Source organism: Salmo salar, chromosome 10, assembly GCF_965601325.2.
Source record: "Salmo salar chromosome 10, fSalSal1, whole genome shotgun sequence".
NCBI lineage: Eukaryota > Metazoa > Chordata > Actinopteri > Salmoniformes > Salmonidae > Salmo > Salmo salar.
In genome coordinates this window covers 114,617,201-114,630,215 of record NC_138300.1, presented here as the reverse complement: position 1 = coordinate 114,630,215, position 13,015 = coordinate 114,617,201, and the positions used below count along the sequence as shown (strand labels likewise).

Sequence of the window (13,015 nt, the reverse complement as noted above, 5' to 3'; positions counted from 1 at the left end):
ACTCCGTAACTGTTTTAAAGTCACCACTGGCCTCATGGTGCAATCCCTGAGCGGTTTCCTTCTTCTCCGGCAACTGAGTTAGGAAGGAGGCCTGTCTCTTTGTAGTGACTGGGTGTATTGATACACCATCCAAAGTGTAATTAATAACTTCACCATGCTCAAAGGGATATTCAATGTCTGGTTTATTATTTTTTATCCTTCGACCAATAGATGCCCCTATTGGTAGATGGGTAAAATCTCCCTGGTAGATGAATCTGTGTTTGAAATTCACTGCTCGACTGAGGGACCTTACAGACAAGTGTATGTGTGGGGTACAGAGATGAGGTAGTCATTCACTATTATTGCACACATAGTGAGTCCATTTTACTACTGAACTTATTTAGGCTTGCCATAACAACAGGGTTAAATACTTATTGACTCAAGACATTTCAGCTTTTAATTTTTTATTCATTTGTAAACATTTAGAAAAACATTATGGGGTATTGTGTGGAGGCCAGTGACAACCAATCTCAATTGAATACATTTTAAATTCAGGCTGTAACACAACAAAATGTGGACAAAGTCAAGGCGTGTGAATACTTTCTGACGGCTCTGTATAGCACACTGCTCCAGGAGTTTTCTGGAAATGATTTTGTAAAACTTGCGCAATACAATTTGAGGAGCAAGTTGAAGAAGACAGACAGAAACAGAGAGAGAGAAATAACCTCCAACCAGTATGTGAAAGTGATGGAGGTGCCTGCTGTCCTCTCTCTCAAGTAAATAGTTATAATCACAGGGCTGGTGGGGCCTTAATGAGACCAAATGGCCCTTTTGAAAAGCTCATTAACGTAGTCACTAAGTGTGACCCCCTTGGGGCAGGGGTTCTGGTCCCGTGCCACTCACCCAACTTTATAGTCCTGCTACTTCACTGTTACCCTGGAAACCACCATCACCTTTCTCTGCATCTGTCCTACAGATGAGGGATCTTAATTTGATAATTTTCTCACAACAAGAAAGTAATCCTGCAGCAACAGGAAATGTGAACTATTGTATGAACTATAATATAAATTAAATTAAAGGTCCAATGCAGTAATTTTTATCTCAATATCAAATCCTTTCTGGGTAACAATTAAGTACCTTACTGTGATCGTTTTCAATTAAAATGGTTAAAAAGAAACAAAATAACTTCTTAGCAAATTTTGTTAGGACTATCTGGGAGTGGTGCGAGTATCTGTATTTATTATGGATGCCCATTAGTTCCTGCCAAGGCAGCAGCTACTCTTCCTAGGGTTTATTATGCATCCCCATTAGTTCCTGCCAAGGCAGCCGTTACTCTTCCTGGGGTTTATTATGGATACCCATTAGTTCCTGCCAAGGCAGCAGCTACTCTTCCTAGGGTTTATTATGCATCCCCATTAGTTCCTGCCAAGGCAGCCACTACTCTTCCTGGAGTTTATTATGGATACCCATTAGTTCCTGCCAAGGCAGCAGCTACTCTTCCTAGGGTTTATTATGGATCCCCATTAGTTCCTGCCAAGGCAGCCGTTACTCTTCCTGGGGTTTATTATGGATACCCATTAGTTCTTGCGACGGCAGCAGCTACTCTTCCTAGGGTTTATTATGGATCCCCATTAGTTCCTGCCAAGGCAGCAGCTACTCTTCCTAGGGTTTATTATGGATCCCCATTAGTTCCTGCCAAGGCAGCCGTTACTCTTCCTGGGGTTTATTATGGATACCCATTAGTTCCTGCCAAGGCAGCAGCTACTCTTCCTGGGGTTTATTATGGATCCCCATTAGTTCCTGCCAAGGCAGCAGCTACTCTTCCTGGGGTTTATTATGGATCCCCATTAGTTCCTGCCAAGGCAGCAGCTACTCTTCCTGGGGTTTATTATGGATCCCCATTAGTTCCTGCCAAGGCAGCAGCTACTCTTCCTGGGGTTTATTATGCATCCCCATTAGTTCCTGCCAAGGCAGCTGCTACTCTTCCTGGAGTTTATTATGGATACCCATTAGTTCCTGCCAAGGCAGCTGCTACTCTTCCTGGAGTTTATTATGGATACCCATTAGTTCCTGCCAAGGCAGGCACTACTCTTCCTGGGGTTTATTATGGATCCCCAAAACATTACAATACATTCATAACAGATTTCCCAACACACTAACTGTGTGCCCTCAGGCCCCTACTCAACTACCACATATCTACAACACAAAATCCCCAAAATTGCAGGACATTTCCTGCAACAACAGGGTGATCAAATTAAAATCCTACACCTATATATGATCCGTGTGACTTAGGCCACTGGAGCCTCTATGCTCTGGATCTTGTACCATTTAACCTTTTGTGGCCTTTACATTACATCCTGCAGTGTTGTTAATGTTTTGCTACAGGTCTATTAGCTCACTGGCAAATTGCAACAAGACCAGGGGACCTGGGCACCTCCATGACAAATCAGGGCCTTGTCACACCCTGATCTGTTTCACCTGTCCTTGTGCTTGTCTCCACCCCCTCCAGGTGTCACCCATCTTCCCCACTTATCCTCTGGGTATTTATACCTGTGTTCTCTGTCTGTCTGTGCCAGTTCGTCTTGTTTGTTCAAGTCAACCAGCGGTTTGTCTCTGCTCCTGGTTTTCCCCGTCTCTCTTTTTCTCGTCCTCCTGGTTTTTGACCTTGACCTCTGCCTGTCTGCCATCCTGTACCTTGGCCCTACTCTGGATTATTGACCCCTGCCTGCCTTAACCTGTTGTTTGCCTGCCCCTGTTGTTACAATAAACATTGTTACTTCACACAGTCTACACTTGGGTCTTACCTTGATAGTACGAACTGGCCATGACTGACCCAGCAGACATGGACCACCTCCACAACACCATCTCCTCCCAAGGATCCACCATTGGTAGGCATGAGGAGTTGCTTCGCGGTCTGATGGAAGGTTTCCAGGCTGTGGCAGAACGTCACGACCTAGCATTGGATGCATTGCGGGAGCAATTCCATGGGTTGCCTACTAGGCAGCCTACTACGACGGTAACCTCCCCGCCCCTCTGTAACCCGGCTGGTAACAGCGCCGTCACTCCTTCAAGAGACATAGCTCATTTGTTGGAGTGAGTACACTGGTGGGTCTTCAAGATAATTGTTCTTCTCCCCTTACTCGCCACCCTGCTGTGGGGCGACCAGTTCAAGTCTCCCCAGGTACTCATCGACTCGGAGGCCGATATGAGTCTCATGGACGTTACACTGACGTCCGAGGTAGGCAACCCCTCTCCATTCCCATGGGAGTTAGAGCACTGGACGGGCACTCTATAGGCCGGGTCACGCACCAGACCACCTACGCGTGTCGAGGAACCACAACGAGACGATCTAATTCCTGCTGGTTAAGTCTCTGCAGGTTCCCGTGGTATTGGGATTCTCTTGGCTCCAGAGTCTTTGTTTGTCCAAGTCAACCAGCTTTTTGTCTCTGCTCCTGTTTTTCCCCAGTCTCTCTTTTTCTCGTCCTCCTGGTTTTTGACCTTGGACTCTGCCTGACCTGAGCCTACCTGCCGTCTTGTACCTTGGCCTCTACTCTGGATTATCAATCCCTGCCTGCCTTGATCTGCCATTTGCCTGCCACTGTTACAATAAACATTGTTACTTCACACAGTCAGCACGTGGGTCTTAGCTTGATTCCTGATAGGCCGGTCTATAAGAATTGAAATAGCAACGTGGGCCCTCCCACAATAGTCAGATACTGACGTCAATATTGATATCTCACTCCCAAGAGTCAATGTATGATTCCAATAATGCTCACATGTAAAGAGTGAACCACACACTGAACAATTAAACCTTAGTAGGCCTATTCTCAAGACTCTCGCTGTCAGATCCTACTATGAGGCAACCTGATTTGATGAGCCATAGAAAAACTGCTCCTTTCTAAATCTGGACAAACTATCAAAATGACCACAGTAGAACAGTACTGCTTCTAAATTGTAGGCGTATTCTGTACAGAGATAAATTCACAGTATGCATAGATTAGGAGACTGAGTGTCTCCATTCATTCATTCCTACCCATGGTGACACACTGACCCAGCAGCTCCACCCGGATCTAAAGAACCTGAAGGTTGGGATCCCTGCTCAATACAGCCACATCACAACACGTCAATTCTTCAATAGGATACCCTTTCTGCCTCGTCTGTCCAAAGGTCTCCCATAATAAGACTGTCTCCCTCCTGTAGCTCAGACCATCCAGATGACTGCATCTCAATCTAGGCTAACACTTTCTCAAGTGGACACTTTCAAAACAGAAATCTCTCTTACAGAGGCATCATGCACCTCCTTTTTTTTATCAGGACACTGACTGACATATTTGAATGAATTATGCATAAAGGAAACTAGGCTATATCTTTGTATTTTTAAATTGTATTTTCAGTGTACAAGTGGATACATCAGAGGGGGCATGTGCCACTTCTTATGAAACGTTTCATAATAAAGAATCAAAGCTCTTTTGATCCTTAAGGCCCTGAAGCCGCAAGCCTCTTGAGCACATATCTAGACACACGACACAGACTATATTACTGGGAGATCAAGGGTGATAGTCCCTCATCAATCAACTATAAGGCTGTGGCCCAAATGGCACGCTATGGGCCCTGGTAAACGGTACATAGGAAATAGGGTGCCATGTGGAATGCAGACAAAATCATGATTGTCACTGCTTGGGTTGGCTGCTGTGGCAGCAGATTGGAGATATGTTTCAGATTTTTATTTTATTAGGATCCCCAATGGCGACTGCTAGTATTACTGGGGTCCTACACATAACGAAAAAGGCATTACAGACAAAATACTTTACAATTTACATACATTTAAAAACATTAACATGTAGTGTGCATGTGAGCGTGTGCGTGTGTGCATCTATCAGTTACACATACATGTCAGTACATTGACATCTTACAGTAATTGGGTCTGAACTAATCAATGTATGCGTTCTCTGTTCTGCTTTACTATACTGCATGGCATGCTGATGATTCTGGGTTAATTGACTGAAAGGTCCCCTTGAAGGACTTAACTCATTACCATTCTATGTCAAAACTTTAAGGGGTCAGTCATTGGAGTCTGAGATAACTATCATCATCAAGACCCAGCTTTAAAGCCTATAAACCATCTTATATGACTGTAAACAATGTCATACAGTATGCACTTCAACATATATTGAAAATAGACAGTATCACAATTTACAACCCCTCTCAATTAAGTCACCACAAAGAGCATAGCAACTGCATTCCCTCGAAAAATACATCCAAAACAACCTCATAACTATGTAGGCTATTTATCCATTCTATACACCGCCACAAGAATAAACATAGGCAGAATAAAAGGTCAGTTTGGCTTAAAGAAACAAGCTGTAATGGCGATCTGATATTCAGCACCATTGAAGCGGAAAGCGACAGAATGTGAATCAGAATTTGGAAGTTCAGCACCACACGAGTGGACAGAGACCGTCTGATGTGCACCGTGCAGCCACACCCACTCAGAGAATCCCCGTGTGTGTGTGTGTGTGTGTGTGTGTGTGTGTGTGTGTGTGTGTGTGTTAAATGATGTCCACAGTGAGTCTTGTGACTGACCGTGTGACCAACCAGCCGCGGGAGCAGCACCTCATTCTGGTAGAAGGAACTCCGCGAGGACCCCGGGCTGAAGGAGGCGCGTGGCTCTTACGCAACATGGAGCCCGAGCCAGCCAGATGCGGCTCCAGTTGTACTTGTATCTGACTGGAAGTCACATCTCTCCGGGGAGATGCAGTTAAAGCATCCATAAATTATCTCAGTTGCATCATCCATTTTCTGGACGGCGGTTTGTTTAGCTAATTGGAGCCCAAAGGGAAGCGCGAGAGCTTTCACGTCAGGAAACACTAAAAACCACGTTCTACGGTCATAAACTTGATTTAAACATTCCTCAAATCTTACCTTGATTGATAAACCTATAAAGCAATAATGATCATGGTCAAACTGACAGATATATTGAAATGTTTATCATATGGTTATGATTAACATACGTTTGTTTTCTGGCCACATAAAATAAAATGAAATGTTAGTGCTAGAATGCTTGATGGAAATGTATTGAAAACTTGACTAATTTCAGACACAAAACTATTTATATTTTGCAGTACGCCAATCATCATAAGCACCGTTCTCCTTAATCTTAAACTGCAAGCAGTCCGATTCCACTTAATAGCAACGTGAAGGAATGCTGAAAGAGTCTACTCACCTACACGACACCGTGAGCTCAACTTTGGTGGCGGGAATGGCAGCGGTGAACGGGTCAAAGTCTCCAATACACGCCATATTCATAAAGCTACTCATCGTCGAAATCTCCCGTTAAAGCGTCCCTTTTCGGTCGTACAAAAGAAGGAAGCAACCGTTAAAAACGGTCGCTGCTTAGGGTCGCCGTTGCATGAGTCTGCGAGAGGAGCGTTGCCCACAACAGCCCAGCGTCATGTGTGACCGTTGAAAGACTCATTCTAGGATGAGAACGAGGTAGTAGTCTATTAGATGGGTGATCGTGCTGAGGGTGGGAAGCTCACGAGGAGGGCAGCCTAAACACTTCCAGAAATAAAATTGGAAAAAGGAACAACTAAGATAACCCACTATAGGAAGCCTAAAGGCTACTGTGCTATTGTTTTTAGTCAGCCATTGCAAATGCTTTATTGCACAAATTAACATAAGGATTTGTAGCCCGATAATGCTTTGAATATATCTATTGAATGATAATACATTACAAAGAAATAATTAAATCCCCGAGGAACACATTTCTTTGACACTACAAGGGCATCATGGGCCACCTGCTTTTCACTGCCACTGTCTGGACCTTTCCAAATAAAACAATTTGCTGTCAAGACATTGAGTGTCCACCTGGTTTCATCTCAAAATAGTATAGCAGGTTGATTAAATCATATTGCACGCCAGCACACACAGTTATCCTTGACAGCGATGAAAGTGATGAAGACAGGCGCACCAAAGCCAGGTGAGAAGAGACCACCTGAGCAAATCGCTCAATTAACAAGTGACTGATTTCTCTACCAGGCGCAGCAGCCCAGTGAGCTGAAACAGGAACACCTGCGTCAAATGAGATTATAGTTTAGTCTTAAATTAGCGTTTTAATCAGTGTACCCAATAGCTGATTAATTGCCAAAACGTCTCATCTTCAGGCGCAGTTGCTGAAGCCTAGGGTGCAGGGTCTAGATCTATTATATCCCGAGACAGAATTACTTGATCCAATCTGCCATTACTTAAAACACGTTCAATGGGTATATTACTTTAAAGCCATAATCTGGAGTTTGTGTTTTAGGCCAAGGTCATTCCCACCACAAGGGATGGGGCTGCAGCTAGTCGCTACCCGCTGTTCTGCGGTGCTGAATTAGGGCGCTCGGCTACCGCCTCTGCCCATGGTTCTGAAGGGCATTCTGCACTTCACTCAACATGCTCTGGAAATACTGTAGGGTAAGAACGCTATCGTTTAACCCCAAAAAAATATAGTCACTATACAGATCATTCAATTGAGAACATTATACACTGTCTTGTAACTATTGGTTCTAACATGTATTATTTCCTAAGTCTATAACTAATTTAATAACTTATTTTTGTTTTACCAGAAGTTCAATTGACAACACACACGTAGGCTACCAATGTGTTCTATTCTGAAAATTAAACAATATTCTATGCGATAAAATCATCATGAGCAAAACCACAGCTGTTAAATAATTTACAGTACAGTTTCATGTATTATCTATTTGCTTCACTCTGTAGTTCTAAAATATTCACCTACACCCTGAAATTGAATTTCATACAATCACAAATCAGTTAAACATGCCTTAAACATTTAGGGCCGTTTTTTCATTGAGTTCAGGACAAGCCTTATCTGTCTCTGAAAAACTAGCCCTTACGTGCAGCAATCATTGATCTAGTTCAGTACAGATTATTTTATGACAATAGTCATTTTGAAAATAGTCTGAGATTTGGTTCTGGTTTTCCGGATGAGTTACAAGTAAATAACAGTTTTCACTTGGATGTTTGTGCTCCAAAATGGTATTGTAAGCAATGAGGTCATTACAATGTACAGCTAGCCATTCTGTGTCTTGCTTGTTGATTAATTACAAGTTACACTACTGCCATCTAGAGGATAAATCTGGTTAGTATTTTGAAAATAAAATGCTATTTTGAAACCCTGCTCCCTTCCAGTAAGCATCTTAATGTAGGTGAATGCAATGAGGTGAAAACCTTACTTTCACTTATCCAATCAGGTTCGTAGATCAGTGAGTAATACAGCTCCAATTCCGGTGCAGTTCTTCATCAGCGCTCTCCCCTCACTCCTCACCCTCCCTCAAAATAAACAGACCCAGATGTCCACACATACGGTGGTTTTTGAAGGATGACATTTATTTCACCAGGCATCTGACATCAGAACTGCTACAGTACAGAGTCAGCCATTTTGGGGAGGGCCATCTACAGTTAAAGAGGGGAACCCAGGATTGGTTTCAATACATACAGTTTTCAACAGAACAAGAGAATCAGGGCTGCATCAGAAATGGCACCCTATTCCCTATATAGTGCACTAGCTTTTGACCAGGGTCCATAGTGCTATGGACAAAAGTAGTGCACTATATAGGCAAGAGGGTGCCATTTCAGACTCAGACATAGAAACATAACAGGCTGACACAGGCTCTGTTCAAAAGCATTAAGAGTGCTGTTAGAACACCGTCTCCGAATGATGGTCCTCACTTTCCCTTGTGGAGCGAGTTTTGGTGATCAACAACGCTAGGCTTCAGTTGATTTCATCATACAATAGTGTTAACATATACATCATGTGTTGCTGGCTGCTGCTACTAGTCCTTTAACATTCAATAGTCCCAGCAGACAGCAGATACAATTCATCATTTGACAGTTAGTTCAGCTTACACCATAGTTGGGGTCAATTCCATTTCAAATCTAGTCAATTTAGGAAGTGCACAAAAATTCCATCTCTAATGTGTTTTACTTTCTGAATTGACTGGAATTGAGATGGTATTGACCTCAGCCCTGGCTCACACCAATCACAAATATGTCAGTTGTAATGTGCAGTAAAACTGGCACGCAGTATACAACCACCATACACTGGGGACTTCCAGGATAAGAGAGGCTTACAGTACAGGCACAGGTAAACGGCTCCTCTCCTCCTCACACTTTATATTATTATATACAGTACGTAACTACGGTTACCAGGTGGACCTCACCTGGGGTCCAGAACAGAAGACCTCTATGGGTCAAAGGTGAGCAAACAACTTAGCAGCACAGGCGTTAGGTTAGTTCACAACTTTTAGAGGGAGGGTGTGGTAACAGCATTAAGAGGAGAATCGCACATTACTACATAGATATAAATTATGAGCAGTGGACGAGTGAGCGAAGACAGTCAGTGTGTCCTCAAAGAGACATTGTATTTGCACATAGAGTCAGTAAGGATTACGTGTAAAGACTAAGATAGCAGACAAAAGGTGACTGACTGAAGGCGTTTTCCAAGTGGTTACAAGAGTATTGTTACTTAGTGTATCCAGTTGACAGGTAAAGTACAAGACAAGTTTCACAATTTGGTCAGCTACAATAAGTGGGAGCTGAATTCGAAGCAAAATAACATTTAAACCAAGCGGTGATTTAAGGGGGTGCGGTGATTTGTCAGTTGACATAAAGCCACATTGATATCAGATAAGGAGGGACAGTGGTTCTGCTTACAGTGCTTCTGTTCCTTTGCTGTGCCACTGGAGAACCTGGTCCAGGTCTTGTAGGCCAGCTACAGAGCCCAGTGGCCAGCTACAGAGCCCAGTGGCCCACCCATCCTCTTTACCTCCTCTCCGCACCACTCTCCTTCATTAACTCCCCCAGCCCAGAAAGACCAAGATCTGCCTCTATATGTATGTATGTATGTATGTATGTATGTATGTATGTATGTATGTATGTATGTATGTATGTATGTATGTATGTATGTATGTATGTATGTATGTATGTATGTATGTATGTATGTATGCATGCATGTATCTAAATATGACCGTTGTGGGCTTACTAAATACTTAATATGAGCTGAGAGGGAAAGATGTCTACCAAGCAAACAGAGCATTTATTCTGCACAAGTCAGTGCTACTGCTAGGGAGGTTAGATTAGATATATTTCCCTAAGGATACATCTCTCTCACTCTGGAGAAAGACTACAGCTACTTTTGCTGAGATAAGATTCCATTCCTGCGGGCTTGCACAGTTGTCATGGTTACAGTATGTGGGGGCTGGGGGGTTTCCATGGTTTCCAAGGTGAAAGGTCAGAGGTAAAAGTGCTAATCAGCAGCGTCCAAGGTTAAGGGTCACGGCGGGAGGTCACGGCCATGTTCAGTTATTGGCCACCTCGTCAGTGGTGTCCACCGATGTCTCTAAGGTACTGTCGAGTCCGCCCCGCGCACGCCAGATCTTCACTGTTCGATCACTATCGAATTACAGAGCAGAAAAACAGTGTCACTGCAATGGCTGCATCCAGGTGCTTGTGTGTGTGTGTGCGTGCGTGCTTGTGGTTCTGTGACTCACTCAGATGCTGTGAAGAGGTGGCTGCTGTTGGTGGAGATGCCGTTGATGGGGCTCTCGTGGCCCTTGAGTTCCCCCAGGGCCCCCAGTGTGTCTGTGTGCCAAAGCTTGAGCACCCCTCCTCTACAGCCACTAAGCAGGGCCGGAGAGCCAGGCACCACACCCAGGGCACACACCCAGTCACGGTGGGCATTGGGCACTAGCTGTTAGACATACAGACAACTTAGTACATACAGACTCCGTTTCCCATTCAACTAGCTTTCAGGTAGCAGTGTTTATCAAAGAACTTTCCATTTAAAATACCTGCCCCCCAGTTCAAGCACCACCTCCCCAAAAGCATGATTCACCAAAATAGTCAGTGACACTTCTCCCTCTGTTACACAGATTAGCATTTATTGTCATGAATCTTTCCCTGGAGGTGAGTGACTGGCAAAGCCACAAAGTCATAATCTCTCATTTTAAACATAACCCTAAAGGAAGAAAACTAATTTTAGTTTGCATACATTTTTACTACATTGCCAATTCTGACTTTGCAGCTGGCCCATCTAGAAGAAATCTCTCAGTTCTGGCTCCAGGGCAAGATTCATGACAATAAACATCAATCTGTATCTCTTACCTGCAGTAGGTCTTTGCGGGCTAGGTCCCACTTCTTAATGCCGTTGTCCCTGGAGCCACTGAAGAGGACGTCCCCCTGCACCACCAGGGACTCGATTCCATCGTAGTGGGGAGGCTCAAAGTTGTGTGTGGGGCCAATAGCACCCAGGGCCCCCTCTGCCACGTCAAACATCTGAAACAGACATCCAGTAACATCACTAGTCAAACACCTGAAACAGACAGCCCATAAACATCACTAGTCAAACACCTGAAACAGACAGCCCATTAACATCACTAGTCAAACACCTGAAACAGACAGCCCATTAACAACACTAGTCAAACACCTGAAACAGACATCCAGTAACATCACTAGTCAAACACCTGAAACAGACAGCCCATAAACATCACTAGTCAAACACCTGAAACAGACAGCCCATTAACATCACTAGTCAAACACCTGAAACAGACAGCCCATAAACAGCACTAGTCAAACACCTGAAACAGACAGCCCATTAACATCACTAGTCAAACACCTGAAACAGACAGCCCATTAACATCACTAGTCAAACACATGAAACAGACAGCCCATTAACATCACTAGTCAAACACCTGAAACAGACAGCCCATTAACATCACTAGTCAAACACATGAAACAGACAGCCCATTAACATCACTAGTCAAACACCTGAAACAGACAGCCCATTAACAGCACTAGTCAAACACCTGAAACAGACAGCCCATTAACAACACTAGTCAAACACATGAAACAGACAGCCCATTAACATCACTAGTCAAACACCTGAAACAGACAGCCCATTAACATCACTAGTCAAACACCTGAAACAGACAGCCCATTAACATCACTAGTCAAACACCTGAAACAGACAGCCCATAAACAACACTAGTCAAACACCTGAAACAGACAGCCTAGTCAAACACCTGAAACAGACAGCCCATTAACAACACTAGTCAAACACCTGAAACAGACAGCCCATAAACAGCACTAGTCAAACACCTGAAACAGACAGCCTAGTCAAACACCTGAAACAGACAGCCTAGTCAAACACCTGAAACAGACAGCCCATAAACAACACTACTCAAGTCACAGCAGAGAATCAGCTAGGCTAATTCATAATGCATAGAAAAAAAATACAAAATCCAACGTGATCCATATGCAAACATGAAACATGCAGAAAAAGGTCTCTGAAACATTAACACAATAAATAATTCAGAGATGTAATATCGTATGCGTGTTAACTTCTTTTCTACAATGAATATAGAACCCAGCCTCACACACACCGTAACCCAGTCTCACACACACCGTAACCCAGCCTCACACACACCGTAACCCAGCCTCACACACACCGTAACCCAGCCTCACACACACCGTAACCCAGCCTCACACACACCGTAACCCAGCCTCACACACACCGTAACCCAGCCTCACACACACCGTAACCCAGCCTCACACACACCGTAACCCAGCCTCACACACACCGTAACCCAGCCTCACACACACCGTAACCCAGCCTCACACACACCGTAACCCAGCCTCACACACACCGTAACCCAGCCTCACACACACCGTAACCCAGCCTCACACACACCGTAACCCAGCCTCACACACACCGTAACCCAGCCTCACACACACCGTAACCCAGCCTCACACACACCGTAACCCAGCCTCACACACCATAACCCAGCGTCACACACCATAACCCAGTGTCACACACCTTGATGTAATGGTCCTTGGAGCCGCTGATGACCAGATCCTGACCATTCCCGCTCTGGTCCACAGTCAGACACATGACTGGACTCAGGTGACCAGTCAGCTTCCCTGTAGATACAAATCTGACCAAGAGAAAGAGAGAGAATATTGGCATTTAATATGA

General features: G+C 44.2%; 2 protein-coding genes across 8 annotated transcripts in view; both read right to left on the bottom strand.

The window, feature by feature from the left end:
* LOC106561599 (copine-8) overlaps nucleotides 1–6,433 on the bottom strand; it is an 86,270-nt gene extending 79,837 nt beyond the window's left edge. Inside the window, exon 1 of the mRNA XM_045688455.2 lies at nucleotides 6,203–6,433. Coding sequence (XP_045544411.1) covers nucleotides 6,203–6,297 — 95 coding nt within the window. The 5' untranslated portion in view covers nucleotides 6,298–6,433. The remainder of the gene's footprint in view (nucleotides 1–6,202) is intronic.
* A 1,916-nt stretch (nucleotides 6,434–8,349) lies between these two features.
* The window catches only part of kif21a (kinesin family member 21A), a 75,484-nt gene continuing 70,818 nt past the window's right edge, over nucleotides 8,350–13,015 (bottom strand). For all 7 annotated transcript variants that reach the window (XM_014125705.3, XM_014125708.3, XM_082957401.1 and 4 more), the window contains 4 exons: nucleotides 12,857–12,974; nucleotides 11,146–11,316; nucleotides 10,533–10,732; nucleotides 8,350–10,434 (listed from right to left, as the gene is read on the bottom strand). In XM_014125705.3, the coding sequence (XP_013981180.3) occupies nucleotides 10,341–10,434; nucleotides 10,533–10,732; nucleotides 11,146–11,316; nucleotides 12,857–12,974 (583 nt within the window). In that variant the 3' untranslated portion in view covers nucleotides 8,350–10,340. The remainder of the gene's footprint in view (nucleotides 10,435–10,532; nucleotides 10,733–11,145; nucleotides 11,317–12,856; nucleotides 12,975–13,015) is intronic.